Source organism: Raphanus sativus, chromosome 4 (genome assembly GCF_000801105.2).
Source record: "Raphanus sativus cultivar WK10039 chromosome 4, ASM80110v3, whole genome shotgun sequence".
Lineage (NCBI taxonomy): Eukaryota > Viridiplantae > Streptophyta > Magnoliopsida > Brassicales > Brassicaceae > Raphanus > Raphanus sativus.
The window spans coordinates 3,324,319-3,350,544 of NC_079514.1; the positions used below are offsets into that span (position 1 = coordinate 3,324,319).

At 28.9% G+C, this 26,226-nt stretch overlaps 1 protein-coding gene across 1 annotated transcript; it reads left to right on the plus strand.

Annotated features, from left to right (window-relative positions):
- The first annotated feature begins 9,960 nt into the window (after positions 1–9,960).
- LOC108851802 (uncharacterized) lies at positions 9,961–10,853 on the plus strand. Its single transcript, XM_018625273.2, is given in 2 exon segments — positions 9,961–10,427; positions 10,430–10,853. Coding segments are annotated over 2 exon segments (618 nt in total). The 5' UTR covers positions 9,961–10,057; the 3' UTR covers positions 10,678–10,853.
- Positions 10,854–26,226: the final 15,373 nt, after the last annotated feature.

The window sequence follows — 26,226 nt, forward strand, 5'->3', positions numbered from 1 at the left end:
GTACTTGAAGCAAAGCGAACATAAATTTGTCTTTAAAGGCTTGTTAGATCAAAAAGCTAGGCTTGATCCATGAAAATCCATATCGTTAACGTGGTCTATTTAAATGCTTTGGCTATAATTCTTCATCTCCTTCCTTGCCTTCGCTTCAATCCGTACAAAAGTAAAATTCTCTTTTTTCCTTGTGAGAGTTTCAATTTTCAAGAAAAGCTTCCAACTTTTTTGGCAAAAAGTTTCAACTTTAAGCTTTCCTTTGGTTCTATTTCTTCACATTGTTTATTTTCATGCTACCAAAATGACGATTTTCCTCTATGCAATTACGACGAGTTACCAATTGCTTTGTGCGGCTCCCAATCCACCATTACTTACCAAAAAACATGGTAAGAGCGCTAACCCTAGTTAGTATTCCCTTGGAAATAAACCCTACAAGAGAACCGGTGGTGGTGGCTTAGTGACGTTTGAAGGAATTGAGAAATCCAATAAGACGAACCCGGGTTCAAATCCCACCGACCACACGGATATGAGTTATTGCTTTCGACTCATTTGAATGCCCAGGAGAGAGTCTATCCATGGGCTGTACCTCCACCCGGAGGTTAGACTTGTGTCATCATTGACCCGAGTTTAACCTTTTTAAGTTTACAAAAAAAAAAAGAAACCCTACATGTTACTTGTTGATGAAGGGTTTTAGGTTAATCTTCGATTCCTAAGGCATGGTTCAATTCCTAATATTGATTGGTTTAGTATGGTTTTAGTTTAATATTTTGTTTCTCAAACCGGTTCAGTTCAGTTTCAACTTTTAAACCCTGCCAACTGTTCTACGACTCAATCCGGTAGTTGGTTCGATTTCAGTTTTATAAGAATCAGATTAGATTTGTCCAAATCAAATACCTAATAATATCTCAGTTCGAGTTTGAGCGGTGAACAAAAAAAAAGGTGCGGTTTTGGGGTTTCTACCTTTCTTTTTTGAATTTTTGCTTGGGTAAAAGTAGCAAATGATGGCCCATTGCACTAAATCACTTTAGAACATCTCCAATCCAAACTTATTTTTTCCTCTATAAATCCAGTTAAAATAGAATAATTTTATTATATTGTAAGTTTTTCTTTAATGGTTTATTCTATAATATAGTTACTCTATTATATAGAAGAAAATAGAAAGATTTTATTTTTACTCTAGTGGAATTATAGTGTAAACCGTTCGAATAAAATTTACTCTATAATAGAGCTACTTTAGTTATAAAAAGAAAAAATAGGTATGGGTTGGAATGGTATTAGAGCATCTCCAACCCAACCTCAAATCTTCAAATTTTGGAGTTTTTGTCATTCCAACCCAACCTCAAATCTTCATAACTACTATTCATTTTTTTTCTAGTCCTTACAATTATTTTTTTTCACAAATACATTTGCTAACTTTATTTAGAATAACTTAAATATACCAATATAAAATAAAATATAATAAAATATTACATAATATTAAATTAAAATTCACACAAATATAAAAATATATTAAATAAAGCTCACACAAAATAAACATACATTTAAAAAACTTTAACATAAATTAAAGGAAATGAACATATATAAGAGCATTACGGAAATAGTGCTTGAGTAATTTGGTATTTTATATGTAATTTTCTAAAATTTATATATGTATATGTGTATTGTTTTATTATATATGTAATTTATATTATTTTATTATATAATAATACCGTAATATTGCGTGTTATATAACATATTAAAAGTATGTTTTATATGTATTTGTGAATTTTTATCATTCATTATTAGTAATTTCTATTAATATCAAGGACTATAATGCAAATGAATAAACTTTTAAGGATTTTTTTGAGATTTCATGGTTGGAGCAACCAACCCTCAAATCCTCATTTTGAGGTTTTACTCTCTTTAAAATAAGGTTTTGGGCTAGAGATGCTCTAGATACCAGAGAAACAAACTGAAAAGGGGAGAATAACTTTAGCTCACGTTAATCTATAAGAACCCAATAGAACCATGATAACCGGTCCAATTGCCTAGATCCATGAGAAGATAGCAAAAGAAGGCCCAAAAAGAAACCTGCAGAAGGTAAATGAAACCCAGAAGAATTGGTAAAGATTCATGGGCTCCCGTCTTCCTCAAGGATAGAAATTTTGAATTGAAATATGAAATGCATGTTTTTTTTTAATATGAAATGCATGTTGTACTATAATTTGCGAGATAGCTAAGATTGAAATGTTAATTAAGTGCATGACCATGATTTTGACAGTATTAAGTAACTAATAATTGTGACCTATTTCATCCGGTTCTAACCTTATGCCGTACAGGTAGAAGGGAAAAAAGAAAAGCCATGTCAAAGGAAAGAAAGAAAGCCACGTAGAAGAGAAGAAAGAAGGCCACATCACTTTGGTTAAATATAGACAGTAATTACCACAAACAGTAAAAAATGCTGGTGAAAAATCAGCCAAATATAAATCTTAAATTCAATTACCAAAATCTAAAATTAGTATATAATATTTTGTAATATTAAACTAAATCTATACACAATTTTTGAATAGTATATCAGTTTAATCTAGTACAAACCTCTTAAATGCTAAACCCATACCTAAATTTTGAATACTAAACCCTAAGTTGTTATCATTAAACCCTAACCTCAAATCCCAACTTCAAAATATTATACCCTAAATTTTAATTACTAAACCTTAAACCCAAATATAAACTTTAAACTCAAATATAATATAACGAAATACATAGTATAGTACATATTGGAGAATAAAATAGAACACTTTTTATTAATCTCAAATGGAACGACACATGATTGGATCACTAAACTCAAATTTCAACTCCCACCTTCCAAATACTAAACCCTAAATACTAATAACTAAACCTCAACCCCTACTTTCCAAATACTAAACCGTAAATCTTAATCACTTAACCCTAAACCCTAGTTATATACCCTAAACCCAGATAAAATTGAATAAAATACATAGTATAGTACATACTGGTGAATAAAATAGAACATTCTTTATTAAGCATCAATATGGAACGATACATGATAGGGTGAGTAAACCCAAACCTCAACCTCTACCTTCCAAATACTAAACCCTAAATCCTAATCACTAAATCCAAAACCCTAGTTATATACTCTAAACCCAAATAGAATGGAACAAAATACATAGTATAGTACATATTGGTGAATAAAACATAACACTCTTTATTAACCTTCAAATGGAACGATACATGATAGGGTCACTAAACCCAAACATCAACCTTCCAAATACTAAACCCTAAATCTTAATCATTAAAACCCTAAACTCAAGTATAAATCCTAAACCCAAATAGAATAAAACAAAATACCTAGTATAGTGCATATTGGAAAACAAATAATACATTCTTTATTAATCATCAAACGAAACGATACATGATAAAAAGTATAATAACAAACTATTTCACATTACATAACATGAATAAAACATCCATTATACATATTGTTTTCATTTCTATTCCATACGAATATAATAGAATAGAACACAATGTTACAAATCTGTTCATCTTCTTTAATCAATTTTGGGTCATTTACAGAGACAAAAATAAGTGTAACAGACAACATCCGTGTGATAAATACATGTAATCGCCTAGTAAACTGAAGAGATCAAGGCGATTGAAGGAAGAGTTGATGCACCTCGTGGTGGCGTTTACGTCGTTGGCGACTCCGTAGATATCAGATGCGCAAAGCTTTACGTCAGTAGCCAAGCAAGCCGTTGCAAATGGGCATCACCTCTTTTTTTCTGAGATGGCGACGCTTTTACCGATCGGCCGTCATCGTTGGAACTGTAAAACAAAAACAAAACAGAATATAAAAGTATGATTGAGAATGAATGATTTAAGAGAAGAAGGAAAAGCAATGGAAGATGTGTTGTGTCTGTTCACCGGAGTGATACGTCTTCATTTTTGTTCATTTCGTGTGAAGAAATTGTGTGAAAAAATATGTGTGAATGAACACAGACCACGTTTTATCTTTTACAGTTACATATTATTAATTAAATTTTGTTTTCTTTGTGCAGGTTTCACCGGTTGTAGATAGGGGTATAATGACAATATTATATAAAAGCCACAATACATGTGGATGATTTAGGTTTTTTGGTTATACAATGAATAATCTTTTGTTTGATTGCTGTACAATGCAATTTCCGAGAAAAAAAGTGGCCATTTCGTTTTAGTCTTGTAGACATTAGTATTTGGTATTATTAGTGAAGATAAATAAACAATAATATCTACTGGATGGATATGCATTCACAATTTTGTTAGTCGTACTTTTGGTATAAAATTCTGATTAAAAATTCTTTTGTTTTGAATAAAGAAAAAATGAAAAATTAGCGTACAGTGTTAGATAATATTATTGTGATCTTTCTACTCTTTAGTTAGCTAGAAAATATTTAATTAATAGATAGGAATAGTTCATAACAGACAATAACTAGCCTAGCATTTTCTGAACATAAAGAATAAATGGCATTGCTTCCACGTGTACTAATTTGTTAGTAGATAAGTATTATCCATGGGAAAAAAATTCAATTGTACTACTTTTTAAATTTCTATTAATAAATAAGTATTTTCATAAATATTCTAAATTTGTGATAAAATAATGTTAAATTAATATTTTTAAATGTTTATAGAATAATTATAATCCAACTCCAATCCTTTAATACTAAATTCTAAACAATAACTAATAAAGTTTAAACCTAAAAGCTAATATATTTTTTTAATAGGCGATATTTTTGAAAATGTTTTTAGCTTGTATTTCTAATAATTTTTTATTATTCATATTGGATGTATCTCTCATTTTATATATGTTCTCTTTTTCGGTGGATCATATTATTGAGAAACATAAATAAATAGTGGATTAAGGGGGTTATCCATAACACCCGATCCAACAACAAATTATATTGTGAAACATATTTATGCAGAAGATGACAAAAAAATCGTCTCTTACTTTTCTTTATTCCAATCCACAGAAACTACAGAATCTTCCCACTCGATGAAATACCAACAAATAATAAAAGAAGACTCTAAGGAAAAACAATACAATAAGATAAAATATAAGAGCTGAGCGTTTTCTTTCTCTTCTCACGTCATAATCAAAGTTTATGTTCTAATTTTGTTACACGTAATTATTAATTAGGTAATTTAAATATTTAATTAGATTATTATAATGAGTAGTATACTATAATACTTCTAGAACACAGTTAATTCAATATAAAATATTTAATAGTTAATTTATATTTACCATATCTGTGATAAACATCTTTTATAATTTTTAATTAGTTAATTTAAATATTTAATTAGATTATTATAATGAGTAGACTACAATATTCTAATTATAAATCTCATTAAAATACGTACTCTATTTGTATTATTTTACGCGGTTTTAAAAGTTTCACTTAGATTAAAGAAAATAGAAAATTTTATATAATTTATTTTGATTATATAAAAATAATATTAAATAAAATTAATTATAACAGTAAGAATATATATTATTTTGTAAATTAACATAAACTTCAAATAACATTAAATTTTATATAAAATAGAGCGAATATCAATTATATTGAAACAAAATAAAAATTCTTAAATACCACTTATATTGATACAGAAAGAGTATTAATTTGTAGAAATCATATAATCTATAATCAAACTCCAAATTTAATATACAAGTTTTAAAGACCTTGTCATTAAACCAAGTGATTTCCACTAACACTCGGTGTTTAATAGCACAATGTGTCAATATATAATAAAAACACTAATATTTTCAGCAATATACAATATAATATACTAATACCATATCCTCTTTATATTATTTTATGAGCATCATAGAGAATAACCTTTACTTGATGTATTATTTACATGTATGCAATTTCTTACGTGTCAGCTCCACAAGCCTTCTCACCTTAAATTTTTAAAAATCTTTTCTTAACTAGAAGAATTACAAAAATTGACATTGATCATTACACTAATATATAACATCAGGTTCACTCATACGCATTACTATATGTCTCGCATTTGACATTCGATTCACTCATTCGCATACGTCTTGTTATTATTATATATAGCAATTTATTTATAATTATGAGGTTTGTATAGCTTTGCATTACTGTATAAATATGAAATTTTGATATTTTAACTACAAATAATATTTGTCGTTAAGTTAATTTCCTCATTATTTGTTGCATACTATTTCTTATATATAGACTAAAGAAATTTTTATTATGATTATTTTTATTATTAGTTGTATTGTTTGTCATAGTCATAACAATAATGAAATGTTGATACGTTAACAATAATGAAATTTTGATACATTAATCATAGAAATTAATTTCGATGAAGATGTGTTATGTCTATGAAGAATTACTTATGGCACATTCTTCAAATCACAACATTGACAATCTCTGAGATTTCTGAGATCGAGATTGATGGTAAACAAACGTATATAAGGAAACATGATATCATGATATTCAAACTTATAATTAAAATCCAACAATGATTGATATATTTTTTTTCCTCTAGCATTGATTAAATCGAGTATAAATGGTAATGTCTATTTTTACGGAAATCTAATTGTATAGTTTAGGAATGAGAAAGATTTGTTTTCGAAAACCATTCGTAAGATTATTAATGTACGATTGAAGAGGGTCATTGACCACTTTGTGATTACCTTAAATATGGCAAGTATATAAATCGATTTATGGCTGATTTATTTGACTTCAAAGTAATCGAATGACATTAGTACATTATCGCATTAAGGTTACCAGAATTGGAGCGCAAGTTATGTCCTCCATTTAATTTGACGATTTGAAAGTCATTAGTTCGATATATTCATTATTTCTAAACCCTAATCGATTTCTTCTACTATATAACAAGTAGTTCTCACCACCTATCACCTCACCACACTCTATTAACTCTTATTTTGTATGCATGGTTTTATTAGTATATTTCATATGTTTCGTTTTATCTTAAATTTATGATTTTAAATGAAAACAAATTTGGACTTATATATCTACGTTTTGTGTTATCTTTGCATCATAATTTTTTATTAGTATTTATTTATTCTTATTGATTCACTTCCATAATATATAATCCAAGTAAATAATTAAACGAATACAAAAGTTTAAAAATAAATACAAAGATTAGTGTAGTTTTTTTATTTTTTATGAATTTTACCTTTATAATTTCTATTAATTTAATGTGATTGTCTATTAAAATAGTCTGCGCGGATTATCACCTAGTATAATTTAATTCCCATGTTATTTTTTTTGAAAGATAACTTAATTCCCATGTTAACATCTCAGTAAGTGGAGATAGGTGGCTATGATTAGCTTAGATGCCTTCATGTCTAAGCTCTAAGGTTCATGGCCCATTCCCAAAGCTGCTTTAAAAAACTCCAAAAATGAAAAATTATTTTAAATAATAATATCAACAAGAAATATAATTTTGTTTTAAATATAAATTAAAACAATGAGACTGAGAAAAACAAAGCACTAGTTTTCGAAACGAGGCTTATATTATATAAGCTATATAGCCTATACTACTGGAATGGCTTTGTCGTGTGTCGTTTTCGCCAATTATTAGTTTCAAGTTGAAACCTCGTGTCGTTTCCATGTATTCTTCCTTCTTGACGACGTACACGCGCTGTCGTTTTCGATTTAGTTGTGTGGCTACCGGCTACTACAATCGTAGTGGTATCCAAAGTAAAACACTAAAACTCATAAGATTCTTTTATAAAATATAACCGCATAAAATTTATTTTGGAGGAAGTAAAAGAAGCGTATTCAATTTTTTTTTGATAAATGAGATATACAGATTATCCACTATTACTATATTCCACTATGTGTATGCTTCTTATGATATTCTTTCAGTTTTACAATGACTAGCTAGTAGTCATTTCTAGATTTTAAGGTCATCGCACTCGATGAATACGATTAATACTGCTACCTAATTTACAAAAAAAAAGCATCAGTTTCAATTACAAACTCCAAAATCTTTCGATGTTCGATCAACAAACGTTAGTAAATGACCATACTTCGGACTAAAAGACCTTTTGGTCTATTATTTGTGGAGTAACACGTATAAGAAGTTTCTAACGACAACAAAGTAAATGTGGCTCGCCACGTACGAAGAGGTCTTTTCCTTTAATTTGTCGGATCGCCTTAGTGGCTACGGCAATGGTCTAAATTTGCTATCAGCTTTAAAGACATGACTCAACTAATATATCATATTAAATTTATAAAAAGCTTTGGAGGACATATACACTTAGGGAAAATCTAATCATAGTTAATGTTGCATCTGATTGGATATTGGGCATATGATGTTTCAAACGCATTATCGTTAAAATGTGTGATATTCTATTGAAAGATATATTAAGTTGGTTTTAAAAAATGGTAAGCGTAATACAAATAAAAATATCAACTCCAGACCTTTTCCGCTTTAATATAAGAGTCTCTTAATATAAATCATGTGAAACATAATACACATAAAATGTGTATATATACACTCTCTTTTTAACAAAAAAGATATATACAAGAAATTATTGTTTTGGCCAAAGTTGCATACAAGATTTCTTTCTGTTTAATACTATCACAATCTTATATATAAACAAGTGCAAATACAAGTGTTCAAAAAAAAAAAAAACAAGTGCAAATACAACAACAGAAAATGGTACAAATATAGAGATGGTTATCAACTACTCCCTCTGTTTTTTTAAAATAGATGTTTTAGAAAAATAATTGTTTCACAAAGATGTATTTTTATGTTTCCTATACAAAAACTGCAAATTTCAATAAAATTGATTGAATTATTGAAAGACTATTGGTTAAAATGCATTGGAATTTGATAATTCTAAAAATGATGTATAGTTAATGTTTTCTTAATATGTGTGAAAACATCAAAACATACATCTTTAAAAAACAGAGGGAGCAATTAACTGTATACTATATATATATATATATATATATATATATATATATATATATATATATATATATATATATATATATATATATATATATATATATGTTACAAATTACAAAAGATTCACTAATTAGTGGTACTGGTATCAGCATAGGTTTTAGGCTCAATTCTCTTTCTTTATTTTCTTAATGAAAGTTTGATCAGTGACAAAAAAAAAAAAAAGGTATCAGCATAGGTCGATCTCTCTTGCTGAGACAGATCGACTTGTCTAGATTTGCGAATTAAAAAATCTAACTCATGCGCGCGTAATATTTATAGTTCTTGAACTATATACATGTGTTTGATTTCTAAGAACTTAAGGATTATAAATATTATTTGTTAACTATTGTAGATGTAATAAAACTTCAATTTAGTCTTAAAAGCGATGTTATTTAGTTGTCGTTAAAAAAGTTGTAGAGTTGTAGTGTATTCTTTTGTTTTTTTTGGTAAAAAGTTATAGTGTATTTACTATAAGCAAAACTCTCTAAGTGGCTTGCCATGCTCGTAGATCAGCCTGCCAGAAAACGGCTATATATACTCATGAAAAGCTCACGAATGATATCTGGGTTTAATTACTTAATTCACACTCTATGATTAGTATCATCATTATTTTATATCACTCACTTTTGAAACGTTTGTAACCACCACAGCTACAATTCGGTTGCTTACTCTAGAGTTAAACCTCATTTTACCCTCAACTTCCTTTCCATCATTAACGGTTAGATATGCATATGTTATGATATGTGGATAACTAAGCTCTAATAAAATGAAATTTATAAGAAATAAAGCCATTAAATCATACAAAGAAGACTTCTTTATTGGCGACTACTCCAACCTCTTAATGAGAAAGAAAAATCTTTTGTCTAAAGTTGTGGTTTAGGTTGTTTCTCTTTCTTTATATTTATTTAATATGTACAATATCCTTTCTCATTTGTTTATACTAAATATATAATTTTCCTTATCCTTTAAATACGCTTAACTTCTTTCTTCCATTACAAACCAATCTTACAAGAGAGAGAGAGACAAACGAAAGAAGAAGAACAAAAATATAATCTCCTCCACGAAAAATATATATAAAATGGAAACTTCTGTCCCAAAGAGAGACTTATTCACAGAAATGGAACAAAACGCTCAAATCGCAGCCAAGAGACTTTGGAAAGTCGTGCGGATCGTCTTCTGCGTTTTGAAAACCGGTACGGTCAAAAACAAGCTCATGCTTGACTTAAACCTAATGCTCAAGAGAGGCAACAAAGCCATCACTAACCTCCGCCGCCGTCGTTCTAGCTTCACCGGCGGCGCTGACGTTACCTCCTCCTCACGCGTCCGTGACTACGAGTTCAGCTGCAGCAACACCCCAGCGAATGACCCTTTTTCCTACATGTGCAAACGCAAGCGCCGCGTCCACGGCGGTATTGACAAGGAAGACGCTGTGACCGAAGCGGTTAAGAAGGTTTTGAGTTGTTAGGCGAGAATGATACGGGCGAAGCGGCTGGAGAGTCTCCGTTGGTGGCGTTTCCGGCGGTGAGACAGCTTAGAGTGACGGATTCGCCGTTTCCATTAGACGACGGTGGAGATCATGATCACGTGGTGGATAAAGCCGCGGAGGAGTTTATAAAGAAGTTTTATAAGAACCTTAAGCTGCAAAAGAAGATGGGGAACGCATTAGATTCGCCGTACCACGACGGATGGGTTAGGTGATGCGTGCGTTTAGAGACCAACGCGACTTGAGACTTGACTTGAGTCAGCTATATTTCCCTTTAAGAGTGTTGTTGTATACTTGAATTTGACTTGTGTTTATCTCTTCGGTAAAAAGATGTAAACATGGCTGTGTAAATATTTTCTTATCATAGTGAAAAATACTATATTGGTGAGTTTATCAAATCCATAATAACGTCATATATATATATATATATATATCTGATAAATTATTATAGGGAAATACCCTAGGATAGTTCTAAATTCTTTTGTCACAAATATTTCTAGGATTAACTAATTTTAAAAATAATCAAAATGATCAAAATGTTTTATTAAAAAATAAATATACATTTATATTTCTAGGATTAACTAATTTAGATTTTAGAGTTAAAACGTGAGATTTTTTGATTGAATTTAAAATTTTATAATACTAAAAAATATTAAAAATTAAAAATAAAAATTTAAATAGTTTCAAAAATCATTTCTAATTTTAAAAAGAAATTTTTTGAAAATAAAAAATGTCGAAATGAAAAAAATTATAAAAAAATTCGAATTTGAAAACATATAATTCAAAACTATAGTTTTTTATTTATTTATTTATTTGCATTTATATATCTAGAATATAGAGGTCTTTATTTATTAAATGAAACATTTTGGTCATTTTTAATTTTTACGTGTTTTTTTGTGATAAAAACTTTAAAATAGTCTATTTAGGAGAATTAACTGTTATTATATGTACTTATTAATAATATTGTAAAAATTATATATTATCCAATAATGACATAGCAATTGATGCTAGTGATGATCACTTGAGTTCAAACTCACATATGTTAACCAAGAAGTAAATCTTATCAACTTCATGAACGATATTTGAAACATAAAAAGATGTTAGCTTTTCAGTTTTTTTTAATGCAGAATACATAATGTAAACTAATTTAACATGGAGAGTATGTTTCTTCTGTCACAAACAAAAAAAGAGTATATATTATATGATAATCTGATATGTTAAGCAGGCACAGAACAGAGAAGATTTGTATAAACTAAGAGCACAATATTAAGATACGATGTCGCTCTCGAGTTGTTCATCGAGCAACCATATCGTTTCGAAACTTTCAATTTGGTTCATATAAACATTGCATAGGTGGAGGCAATACGACATGTTACCTACTGAAAAACGTCTTTCTCAGGTATTAAAAACACCCGACGTCTTTATTTAAAAACTGAAGTAAAATAGTTTTTTTTTCTAATATAATAACTAATAAGCGCGCAAAAGTTCGACTCGGTTAATAACTTAATATATAATCTTTAATTTGTTTATATTCACCAAAATTTTTGCAAACCAAAATAGTTCAAAACCCTTTAAATATCAAATATATTTTGGGCGAAAGCTAAATAGTACCAAATTAAACTAGCATATAAGGACAAAGATCAGAAAAAAAAATATTTCTTCCGGAAGAGATTTCAACGAATTGTAGAGGAACCTTTTTTCAATTTTTCAATTTTTTATTGGTTATCAATTTTTTAATACTGATGTTTTGAGAGAAACTCAAGAAATTTTTTTAACCACTAATGATGGCCTAATGTTTTCCCCTAATTTATTCAAATTATACAACCTGCAAGACAAACAAATTCAATAATCATTTGTGTATTGATATCTTTAATATAGCATATTCTAGTATTTATACTAAAACACCCACGAATTGGTCCAATGTCGCATGTTATAGCTGAATAGAAAACTATATAGACAAATTGGTATGTTAATAATATTGCTATGTCCAACATCTTATTTTGTGGCAGTCCAACATGTTATAGAGTTCCTAAGATCAAGAACAAACTATTTATCACCTATTGCAGCCCTTGGGCCGGATACAAGGATTTCAATGTTAATGCTAGGTCCATATTCATCACAGTGAATTTACAGCCCAATGCTATATACATCTTGAAAATGCTATTAAAATATTTTCTTTGATGTCTTAAATCATAAAATTCTACATTTTAATAATACGCTCTAGAATTCTCTCTAAACTTTCCCAACCGTCTTCCAACTTTTTTCTTGCAGTTTTTCCGGTGACTGACGGTTTTCGCCGGCACCGAAGAGGCTCTGCTTCTTTCTTCATCTCTAGCTTGTTCACTTACTTTTCTTTCTCGGATTTCAGTGTTTTGTGGTGTGGTTTTATAATAGTCCTTGTCTATATCACCTCCGGTGGTGTGGGTGGCTCACTTTCTTATGTGGCTTTTGTACAAGGATTCAAGGCGGATCTAAGGGTTTGGTTGATTCGTATGGCCTAGTTTGAGGTGTTGGTCTCCTCATAGCAGTGATATTGAAGCGTTTGTCTTTTGGCAACAGGTTCGCTTTTGACTAGTGCACCGGCTTTAGTTTACGTATTGGTTTTTGTCCTTATAATAAGTTACGTATTAGTATTCTAGTGATTTCATCTTTTTTCTCTCGTGAGAAATTGGATCTAGTTTCAATTTGGGATTATTTTGGTCTCCATTTGTCTCTTTCGAATATGTGCTTTTACAGCAGTGAGAGTGGATCTGAACGATCAATTCATATGATCCATCTGATTTTTATTTTGCATTTCAAGTTTGTTTTGTATTTTAGTTGAAGCTAATCTGGACAAACTTGATAAAGACAATGAAAAAGAAGACTTATTTAGACGATGAGAATTATTATCATGTTTTCGCTAAAGGTATTGGAAGTCCGTCTGCTATTGTGGGATCGGGAACACCTAATCTACCTTAACTTGAAACAAGACCAGTTTGTGATGGCTAATGTGGCTGTGATGTTTTTGCTCGCCGGTTTCGGTGTAGAAAAATGATTAGTTTCTTTTTATCGTTTAGTCATTTTTCTTTGATGTTATATGTTAAATCAGATTGAATAAAATAAAGTGTTAAAAAAATACGCTCTAAACGGAAGTAGAAACTATTCTTTTTCTTGCTGACCAAAAATAAAGTAAAAAACTATTATTCTGTATTGTTTGAATTGAAATATGCCCGTCCGGGAGCTAACAGTTTGCACTGGTTTGTAACATGCATGAGTTATACCGAGTACTCAGTCGGGCGCCAGCGGCTTACTCAAGTGCCCCCGAACCGTGCGAAATGGTAGCCTATTACACGGCTCAGTAACTTTGTCTGGCGTGGAGGTACGTAGCATCATTAGATTCTCAATTATCTCATTAAAAACTAACTATTTTTTCTTCCGTTTCATAATAAGTTCCGCTTTAACACATTTTATGCATATTGAAAGTTGATATTCTATTCGTTTCAAATTAATCCATGTTTTGGGTTTTTCATACTTATTAGTAAAACATATTAAATTTTAGTACTAAATGTATAGTTTTTATGATTATCTTTTTTCTATAACTTTCAACCAATCAAAATTTAATAAATACAATTCATTTTTTGAAATTTGCAACTTATCATTATTATCTATTAAAATTGCATTAAAATAAAAAAAATACATCATTTTGAATTTTTTTTTTTAAACATAAATTAATTTGAAATAGAAGGAGTATAATATATTAATGTACTCTCGTTTAATGTATGATTATTTAAATAAAATAATTTAAATAAATGTCTACTGGTTAGTTGAAAAGATAATAAAAAAATTATATGAAAAAAATAATGAAAATGTAGAATAACACTTATTTTGAAACAATAAAAGAAAAGCTAAAATGATATTTATACTAAAACAGAGAGAGCAATTTCTAAATTATGCAGTTATAAGTTTATAATATCCCTAACAAGTCAACTCTCAAATATAATTATGAAGATATTGATTGTGTAATTATCATTAATAGTAATATTCGTCAGATCTTAATTAATGAAGATAGCTTTTAATAATTTTCAGTTCATCAGTGGTCCCAATTCGGTTGACCCATGTTGTTTTGATTTGATTACCTTTGCACTAATTAAGATCGTTCAATAAATTGGGTACTCTAGATATCATATAATATTAGATCGTTCAATAAATTGGGTACTCTAGATATCATATAATATTAATTTAACGCATAGAAAATTAAAAGCATGTGTAGTTACATGGGAGAAAAAAATACTATTAGGGGACGGTCGAAATCATATGAGCGCATGTCTTGACTATTACCACATGTTCGATATTTTACGACATCACAGAAATACATTTTCTGAGAGTAACAAATGAAACGATACATAATAAAACCATGCTTTTTTCATTGATACAGTCCAAAGATTCAAGGGGGATTCAAACTGTTTTTTTCTCTCGCCGACTTAAGGTTGATTTTGTCTTCGTTATATATACATATACATTATTCTCATGTATATGTAAAAGCGTCGAGCATTAGTTTTCGAGCAAAACGATTAGAGGAGACCAAACTATATCGACCCCTCCAAATCTTATCAAAATCTTATCTCCATCATTAACAATGATCGAATCTTTGTATCAAGATGTTTGATTTAGATAATTACATTATTTTATATTTTTGTCCTTGAATATTACTATCTTTTATACTATTAAAACAAAACTAGTAGTATATATATTTGGTTCGCCAATCTACATGGTATTAATTGCTATTGTGGACCAATTTTACGGTATTGTAAAATATTTAAATTATGTTTACTTTGATCAAATTATGAAACCGTGGTCGTCATTACAACGATATCGCAATTGAAGAAATGATCAGACTATTGTAGAGGCTTTTTGGTCGTAGAGGCTTAAGGATTATCGATTTAAACAAAAAAATTATTGGTAGCGAAAAACCTAATAGTGTACATATAAGATTTATGAACCAAAATTAAGCTTCATTAGATTTAAACATGAAATACGAGGACAACGAATCTGCTATTATGTTTTATATGATGTATTCACCAAAACGTAAGTTTAATGCAGCACCTTATAATTATCTGAATACTTTTTCCTAATAAAGTCTAATCTTATATTGCTCGTCGGTGGAAACACAATAACGAATACCACCAGACTAGCGTTCCAACGCAGATTCGAATTCGCGTCAAACAGAAGCATGATGATTTCAAATAGAGTGTACATTATACATTTTTCAACATGCTCTCTATTATTCACCTTACAAGTGACCAATATTGCGCAAAAGTGTGTTTATATATAAAATATTTCCTGACTATGAAATAATAGTATAAACTAAAAGCAAAAATGAAGGTGGTTTACATGTTTGCTCGTCTATATACCGAAGAGACACCACGTATGATTCCCACTAGAGCACTGTCAAAAGGAAAACAAGAAAAAAAAAGTGAAAAAAATTAAGCTTTAACTTGTTTTATAATTTTGATCGCAAAAAATGAAACGAAGTCCATTGCCAGGCAGGTAGGACCGGGCATTTTGTAACTAAATCATCGCTCCACATTGATAAATGTGATTATATTCATATAATTGAATAACGAGTCAAACTTTATGGCTTTAAACTCATTGCTGATTATCTTTGAAAAATAAGAAAATACCAAAGAATGCGCACTTTTAGGCCTTATTGTCGCATTTTGTTGATTTTCTGTTTGAAATATATTGAGTGTATACTTTGTTTCAAGTTTAATGGTTAGGATTCCTTACACATATGGCAATCGTTGTTATTTAACTCGATCTTTAAATTTAGTTCAGTATTGCTGGTTTTAGAATTTATTTAAACTCGATGTTAAATTTATCTTTAAGACTATTTGCATGTGGAAGAATATATATAGTTCTGATAATTTAAATATAAAATATTTATATAAAAATCAAAATTATATAACATGTATGCCATGTTTGGGTCACAAATCATATATTGCGTGGTATGAATAAGAATTCTTAAAAATTATGTGGATTGTTTATCTAAGAAAACACCGAATAAATGACAACAACAGTCATAAAAATGTACAAGAAAAGATAATTTGACAAAACTATCAAAGAGATAATTTTTGTTCTAAAGTTTTACAAGAATTCGTTGATGTGAAGCAATGATATGATACAAGTGTTTTTAGAAAAGAGCGGTCTTTCCTATATACCCTTTTTATTATTTGATAAACATTTTTAATAAATAATTTTGTATTTATATGTAATTAACAAAATGACATTATTTATGTGTCACTTTTGTATCGCTTTTCAGTCCACTTAATAAAATATGTATAACTTACTAGAATATTTACAATGAAATTCCATTAAACATATTTATCATATCATAAACTGTTACACATAAACAAAAAAATATAAATCGGCTATGGTTAGCGGACCAAACGAAATTTAAATATAAACCGGACGTTACATTATGGATTTTGCTATTATATATCATTATTTCTTTTGATAAAAAAGTTTTAATCAGACCAACTTTTATTCTCAATGGTTTTGTTATATAACAAATCAAACTAAATTTTTATTAGAATGTTCTTTCTTTCAATATCAACCACTGCGTATGTCTATTGATTCATATGATTTGTCTCTTTGGTCCAATAATTGAATAACTAGATTTTGACCCGCCCTTAAAAAGGGCGGGTATTTTTTCTGTTGGAAAATTTATTTTACGTAGTAAAAATTATGATTCTTGATAAATTATATATTTTAAATTTTTATGAAATTTATCTAAAATTTAATTATATGACTTATTTTGTTATTTTAAATATGAATAAATTTTAGAAGACTCTAAATAATTATAACCCGTAATATGATTTTATTTATTTAACCCGAAGTTAGACTTATTTTAAACTGATTTTTTGTTAACTTAAATAAAATATTTCATATCTTCAACACTCTCTGTATTGAAAAATTCATTTGTGTATTTCAAAACATTTTCTATATTAAATTTAGTTTATGTAATATAGTTTTTATTTTAAATGAAACTAATTTTTTAAGGAGTTGAGATAATTCGGACCCATACTATGAACTTTTTATTTAATCATTTGTTATTTCAGCTTGATTTTATTTTGAGGTTTCATTTAATAAATGCTTTCAAATAGTTAATAACTTGAAAGGAGTTGAGATAATGCTTTCAAATAATTAATAACTTTCGGATAAATGGGTTTAACATAATATATTTTAAATGCGTTACTAAATATAATCGAAAATTTCAAGTTATTAATTATTTAAAATCATAATTTTTATTACGTAAAATAATTTTTCCAACAAAAATATACCCGTCATTTTTAAGGACGGGTCGAAATCTAGTATATTTTAAATGAGTTACTAAACATAATCAAAAATTTCAAGCCCATTGATCCGAAAGTTTCAAGTCCATTTAGTTTTAATAATTCATTGAACAAAAAAAATTGGATTGTCAATTTATTTTAAAACTCTATTGGGCTTTTAAGTGGCCGAAATTCCTTTTTAATTACACATTTCATTTAAAAAAAGAAAGTAAATGGAATATTTTGTAAAAACATAAAAATTTCAGGGGCAGATTCACAAACATGCTTCTGCTTTAATAGTATAGATCTATTTAATCTAATATTTAAAGTTAGTTTTCTTACTGTGCAAAGTTATATTGTATAAATCTCACTGGTTAGAACCATAATATATAAATCAATTTCATGTTTTTTTGTAAGACTTCAATAATTAAGTGACATTTGTTTTTGTTTAAGACAATAGTCAAGCATGACGATTCATATGTAGTGACATTATATATTACATATTTATCTATGTATTATATGTGTATTTCACTAAGTTATATATGACTTTTATCTGATTTATAAATTCTGCTAGATGAGGCGTTAAGTATCAACATAATATATACGTTATATATTTTCACTTTTTATTTATATCATTTAAAGAACTAAGTCATATATGGTAAAAATCTAAATATATGACTTGTTAAATTTTTTTCATAAACTCGATCAGATTAATATAATTGATTATCTGCTAGGCTAGTGTGAACCCGGCCATATGTTGTTGATTTCTGCTAAGTAGAATCTTATTTTTTTTCTTAGTAAACCAAATCGGAAGTTTTCTTAGTAACTGATCAACTACTGTATATGTGAATTGTTAAACGTTAATTTTGGTTTCTGACTGTTTAAAGTTATGTCTAATTAGCTATAAGGTAAAAACATATTCCAAATTATCATCTATACATATATAATTTAGTGGACACCGATTTGAAAATATATTTAGAACTTGAATAAGACGATATATTGACGAGATATCTTGAACACTTTAACTTAAGCACCAATGTTTTTTAACTAAGTAATCAACATAAATCAGACAATTAATTATTCAATAAAAATATCAATTCTTTAATATTGTCAAATTTCATAGTTAATATTTTTTCCTATTTGTTGATTCCTTAGTTATATACTTTCGAATAATTTTAAATTATAAACTAAAATTTAGGGCTTATTAATTAGTGTTAAATTTTGGCTAAATAATATTCGTTTTGTTTCGAAACTAGCTGGAATTAATCATATCAGTTTTCACTATATACATAGCATATAGCATGAAGTAATATCTAGGGTATCACAATCTACAAGGATTAAAAGCAGCAAATAAAATGAATGCCATGAATTTCCAATTCTGATTTGAAACCAAAGAGTCTAAACCAAAGAGTCTATGTAGAAAATTAAGATAAAAGTCATAATATTTGGAAAGCAGTATTCGACTGTTGGTGAAAAGACTATTGAAATTGTTTTAGTATATGCAAAAGTAAATTGTGATACCGTTTGTATATTTTTTATTAAAAAACTATTATTATATTTCAGCTAATGCTATAGTTTGTTTTGATTTTTCAAGGAGATAAATCCATCCAACAATTTGTTATCCATAAAATTTAATAAAATTATAATAAACCAAATGTATTAATAAGATTATTACTGATTGTTGTCCATCATTAGATCGTTGGTACTCAGATATTCCACTAAATTTATAAACCGAAATCGCAGTTTTTTCATTACTTTTTATATCAAACTTTACATCGTTATGTATGTTATGTGAATACTATGATTTTTACCTTTTAATATTTATTGATTAAAAGTTGTAAAAGATTACCACCTAGTCTTGTAGTAATCCAGTATTGAAAATAGTAGATTATGAACTATAGCATCGAATTAAAACTTTACATAGAGTTAATGAATGCGTATAATAAGTTACACGGACTATCAGAAAATAAAGGAAATAACTATTTTGCAAAAAAAAAGGAAAATTTCGGTAGCTATTCTCTCCGAGCCGATACTAAGCCGTCAAAACTAAGACACGTGTGCAAATTAGGCCCATGTGCTGTCCTCATGCAAACTTAATCAAATCACTATTTAAGAATTAATGATTGCGATTAGTGACCAGAAGTAACAGAGGAATGTGAGGTTAGTGCACACGTCTGAGATGCCGAGCGTGTGTGGAATCATATGATATGTACTTTTTCCTTATCAAAAGCCTATATATGGTGGCCGAATAAAAAGGAGCTCTATGTAAATGTTTTCATATATAGGCTTGGGAACGGATCTAATAGTAGCATATTTTCAGTATTCGATGATTTGCTTCGTATTTTATGGATATCTGATTTTCTGATCTACTTTGCTTTGCAAAAATATGAATATCCGATTTTTTTTATATTTATATTTACGGATATTTACGAATACATCATCTATTTTGTTCAATACAAGTAAATATAGAAAAACATAATACCAATTACTTTTAACGCCTCGATCGCCCAGAGTTAATGGGCTAGGCCTGGGTATTCGGATCCTTGGATCGGATTCGGGTCAGATTATTTCGGATTCGGGTCTTAGGACCCGATATTGTAATTTGAAATTTTCGGTTCTGGGTCGGTTCAGGTTGTTTCTGGTCTGGGTCGGTTGGGTTTAAGATCTAGGAACCGGTAATATCCGATATTTTTTGGTTCTTAACAATTTCGGGTCGGTTTTCAGGTTTCCGGGTCCAATTTAAGGTAAAATTCATCAATTTTGGGTCGGTTTTATTTTCTTCGAGTCGGGTTTACCTATTTTCGGAAAAGGTAAGTCAACTTTGGTGACATAGATAGTCAACTCAGTTCTCTTAAACATTTTTTATATATCACAACTCGGGATGTTACACGTATTCTGTAGAAAATTCAAGAAATATCAACCGTCAGTCAAAACTATTGTGCGATTTCAAAACTAATCAAGACATGCACTCCTAATAAGTACTATTAAATCGTAACAAAATTAAATTAGCTAAAGCTTTGAGTTTTTTATTTAATATAATCCTTGTGTTTATTTACTCATTTCATATCACTTTAAGTGGTTTTTTTAAGAATATTTTTTGTTTCAATTTAAGTGATGTTTTCAAATTTTCATGTAAAAATTAAATGTAATTTGATGTTTTTGACCATTTGTATTTGTAATATAAATTTTTATTGGTCGAATTAGTTGTAATTATTGATGTGTTTAGATAAACGAGAAAAATTGAATAAAAATCTATAATTTCTTAATCGATGCGTTAAAAATTTAAAATCCACTTTTGTGATACAGAGAAAGTATTTACCATTTGAATTGAAACTTTTGATACCCAAAATTAATGATTTGCAGGTGCGTTAACATCTTCGTTTGGGTTTGGGTTAAACACAAACACGACTAGTAGGGTTTCCTAGAACAGTTAATTATTATTTTTTCACAAATAACACCAGTTAATTATTAGGGAAATTATGCCTAATATATAAAAAAACACAAATTCACAAACTAAACAAAATCACCCTCTTTCTCCTTATTTCTTTTCCTATCTCTCTCTCCCTTCTTACTAAAAAAATAATTTCCCGTTAGTTTTTTTACAAGAACCTTCGTAAAAAAAATTGTGGTTGTATAAATAGATAACTCCTAGCTGATACAATTGCGAATTAGTATAAAACATAATGATATTTTTGCTGGTTGGATTGGATTCGTGTGGACGATGAGCTGTGTGTACAATAGGAAGTAGCTGGCTACTTGCGTGTATTAGCAAATTCAGTTCTTGATATCTTTTTCACTATTTACTTTAAACGTAAAACCCATGCATCACGTGCTTTGTGACTCGATATTGTTCTTCTTTTCTACCAATTTGGTCTATCACTTTTTCATGTTAAACTGAAATCATGATGTACTTATTTTCTTTGTAAATTATAATACAGAGACTCATTGTTCGCAGAAACAAAATACAGTGAGAACATATATATTTAACCAGCATTAACTGTGAAAAAGAAAAGAAAAATAACATAACCAAACAATACAAACCAATGAAAAAATATTTAATTTCTATTTCTTTTTGAACATTTAAATATGTAATATCGTATGCAGATAAACGTTAAGTTCAAATGTTTATGCGTGTTGCTTATATGGAAAAGCAACTTTGCGACCAACCATGCACATGTTGTTAAATGCTTCTACTTTTCAGAAGTACAATTCTTTAACTGATCTGTCAAGTTTCAACTGAAATTATACTATTAAATAATAATTATTTCGTTATTAACGAAAGAACTTCGAATATTTTAAGTTGCCTTATGATTATTCCTTTCTTATCTCTTATATTCTCAGTATAAAAATAGTTCTACCTTTTTTAAATCTGTCTTTCTTTTCCAGATTTGGAAAACTTCTGTTCGAATGGTCGAGACAAAAATGGTGTTAAGTCGAGTCATTGTCCAATATCTTTTTAGTATGCATCACCGACCTAACTAATTATTCATTAATTTGCTCCTTTCTGTAAACAAGATTATAATCAATTCAAATACCTCTTACCCTCTTGTGTAGGTAACTATCAAGACATATAGTTGGTTTGTCACACATGGAAGGTCTTGCCTCTTATGCTTTGAAGTCAATTAAAGAAAAAAATCAATTTACTCGAATAAGGAGTATAAAAATCAAGTGATTTAAATCAATTGGCTTCATTTAGTTGATCGAAGTACAATCCAAACTATTTGTTGTGCATGACTGATCACTTTAGCGTTCATGTGGAAGATGCAGATTTCGGGTTAGCATGTGCTATATATAAAGGATCTAAAAGCACAACGAAAGTACATATGAACTTAATTGAAGCCATTTATATACACTTATATTGTACATACATAAACAGACCGGATGTATGTACATATACATTTATATATTATATACTCCCATAAAATCATATATAAAATCTTGTGAATAGTGATGTTCCATCTGCACAATGTTTTGTAAAGTATGGAATAAGATAGGTATATGATCTTGAGGTGAATTGTATTTTATGTTATCTCTTAAAGACTAGAAGTGTCTTAAAATGGAATAATGGGCACATGCATAAGTTGTCATAAGTTGTGGAGATCGGAAGAGATCAACTGCATACTTCTTCATCTTTTTAATTCTTATAATATATACAAATCATACGTTACTGCTTGTTGGAAAATTTAACCTGTAAAGTGACACAAATATCGTGTTTCTGTGTGTATATCCGCTAATATACGTGGTGGTGAGTCAAAGAGAAGGACTTAAACCAAACTAGATTCTAACCCGCCCGACTGGGCGGGTGTTATTTTTTTCAACAATATACCATTTATAATTTCTTCTGTTTTGGATATGTCGTAAACTATTTTGTACGTGTTTCTATATGTTAGAATGTGTTCATTTTGTATCCTTGTTTGATATATAATAGATAACGACATCCTTTTTTAAACGGATCATCTATTCTATTAAATTTATTAATACAATTTATTAACTTGTATGATTATCTAAATGACCACAATAAAAATATATCTAAAATACAAATTTATATTAGTTTTTGGATTTTCATTTTAATCACATTATATTGGGTTATCTTGTTGACATTCTTTTATAAATGTTATTTTATCGATTTTTTTTTACAAAACATAGAAATATAGAAAACATTATTAATGAAATTACCACTAATGGAGAATTATATATATGTATATAGCATAATATAGTATATCTTATAAGAAAGATATAAAAATTTGTTAACAATTGGCCCATTTAAAGGAGAAACAAAATTAAAATTTTAATACTTTTAATTAGTTGTTAGGGAAAGAAAATAATAAATTACAATAACAATTATTGTTATGATATTATTATGTAAATAGATAAATATCAGTTGTGATTTCTAGGAAATAGTCCAATGTGACTTTTAAATGGTAGATAAAATATGTACTTCTCTTTTAATAGAGAAGATAATATATTTTACTATTGAATAACAGTAGTCTAAATATTGTTACCAAAAAAAACAGTAGTCCAAATAGGAGATGATTTTGATGACTATAAAGTCTAGGCGGTGATCGTAAATCAAATAAGGATAAGGATCAACTCGATTTTATAAGAATTTCCATGGACATCAAAATAAAATATTGATTAGTTTCCACTTGTTTCTTAACAACTGTAGTAAGAGAATGATTAATGGAGGTTCTTAGAAATTGAAGTCTAATTAGCATAATTTAAAAACTAATTTTTTTTTTTTTAGTTAAAGTTAAAAGACTTTTCTTATACTAAACTAAAAATTCTACTCTAAAAATCCTGTAATAAACATGTCCTAAGAGTTCTCAACTCCTGTTTACAACTAGCTATAGTACCTTTCCCTTTCTACTATCAAGAGAAAAAGAAAAAGAAAAAGCTAACCACAAAAGACACTGTTTATCACTATTTTCGTAACTCACCATTGCCAAAAAGTATTTATTCTTAATATGCTATTTTCCAAAAAGCAAAAACTTTGTTTTTCCGGGAATCATGAAATCGTAGTATGATTAAAGTCAAACATTTTGGTACATGTATCTACGATATCGATCGTTTATTATTGATTGGCAGAATTCCTCTTGATAAAAAATTTTATATCACAGAATCGTCTACTAGTTGGAAATATATATTTGTTCATTTTTTCTTTCAAGTTTCAACTATAAGCTCATTACACATTCTCTCATTCATGATGATAATCAAACACCAATCCACGTACAGCTAACGCTAACGTACCTTCCGCACATCTTCACTCGATCGATAGGCTCCATCCCGATAGAGGATGCATTAATTTTCTAGAGTTCCGAAATATTTGTTTACTAGTCATATAATCACCACATAATTATTTTCATGTTTTGGTTCCTTTGAGATATCACATTGTTTTCTAATAAATTACATATCTTTTCACCAGTCTAACCCAAAAATATTTAACTAATTATCTTAAATCTTTTAACATATACTACAAATGAAAACCCGAGTACCACACAAATATTTTCTTCCTTTTTGACATTTGCAGACTAAACAAACTCTGAAGACCTAAATCACATTAAAACCTAGATTGCATCGTTAATAACTGACATGTAGTTGGTTATAAATCACAAAGCTAGTTACTGCACTAATGAATAATACCAGTTGTGAAAGTTTTATGATAATATATTATCACTGATTACGACGATCACGTGATCTCCATCTTCGTAATCTCTCAACAGGAATATGATGTTTACCTGCATCTTTATGTAGCTTAGACTAATAGAACTCCTCCCACATTGTCATGTCTCTTTCAAACCAACTGAAAAAAATCTATGATTTTAACCCAATATATATTGTTTAATATACAAGTCAGTGTATATGTAATAGTGCCATATAAATTAAAAAGGTATATAAACGTCTTAGCTCCCTTTTTCGAAGGAATTTAATATAAAATAATCGAATAATATTAGCTGTCATATAAAATACTCTCTCCGTTTCGAATTATATGTCGTTTTAGAGCAAAATTTTAGTTTTAAAATAAGTGTCGTTTTATGATTTCAATGCAAAATTTATTGAATTTTTATTTTAAGTTATTTTTTTATTGGTTGAAATCTGGTTAGGTGTATTGGTAATGATGTTTTTATCTAATAAATATACAAACTTAAATGTTATATTAATCTGTGTATCGAAGTCTAAAACGACAAACAAAATGAAACGGAGGGAGTATTAGATTTCCAAATTATATCTTCTAGTTTTTCAAGAAATCGACAAATGATAAAATCGCAAAAAGTTAGCTTGAGTTATACGCAAAACGAATACACGTTTCTATATTTTATCTATATAGCAAGAAATTTAGCCATCTAAAATAAAATCTAGAAGAAGTTCCTCATGCCTTTCTAACTGTTAACTAGACATAGTGGAGAAACTAATTAAGCCTTTGAGAGTCAGATGAAAATATCCAAGCAGCACTTGACAAACTAGATGTAATGATAAGTTGATAATATAAACATATAATGTATGAATGACATCATCTGAAGAGAAAAAAAATAAGGAAAAGGAAACCGTAATGATGTAAATACAGTAATTGAAAGATACTTAAACCCAAAATACATCGATATTTATGAACAATGCTCCATGGAGGACCCGCAAGAGAAGAGAAGAGAAGAGAGACGTACAAAAGGGATTATAACCGTAGGATCTCGTACAAATCTACAAGATCGTACCGCCATGAGGAGAGGGAAGACCATGTGAGGAATCCAAAGTGGGGCTAGAGGATTGAAACGGCGCCGTACAGAGGGACTGAAACGGAGAGAGGACTTTCCTCCGTAATAGAAACACACAGTCTCTCTGAGTGTGTGTGGTCCAGTGCTGACACAATTAGTCACTTGTCAGTTCACAGTCGCAGTTGTCAGAATTAAGCAAAAGCTCCGTTTATCGCTAAACCATTCTTAAATTTTTGTTTTTCTTCTCATT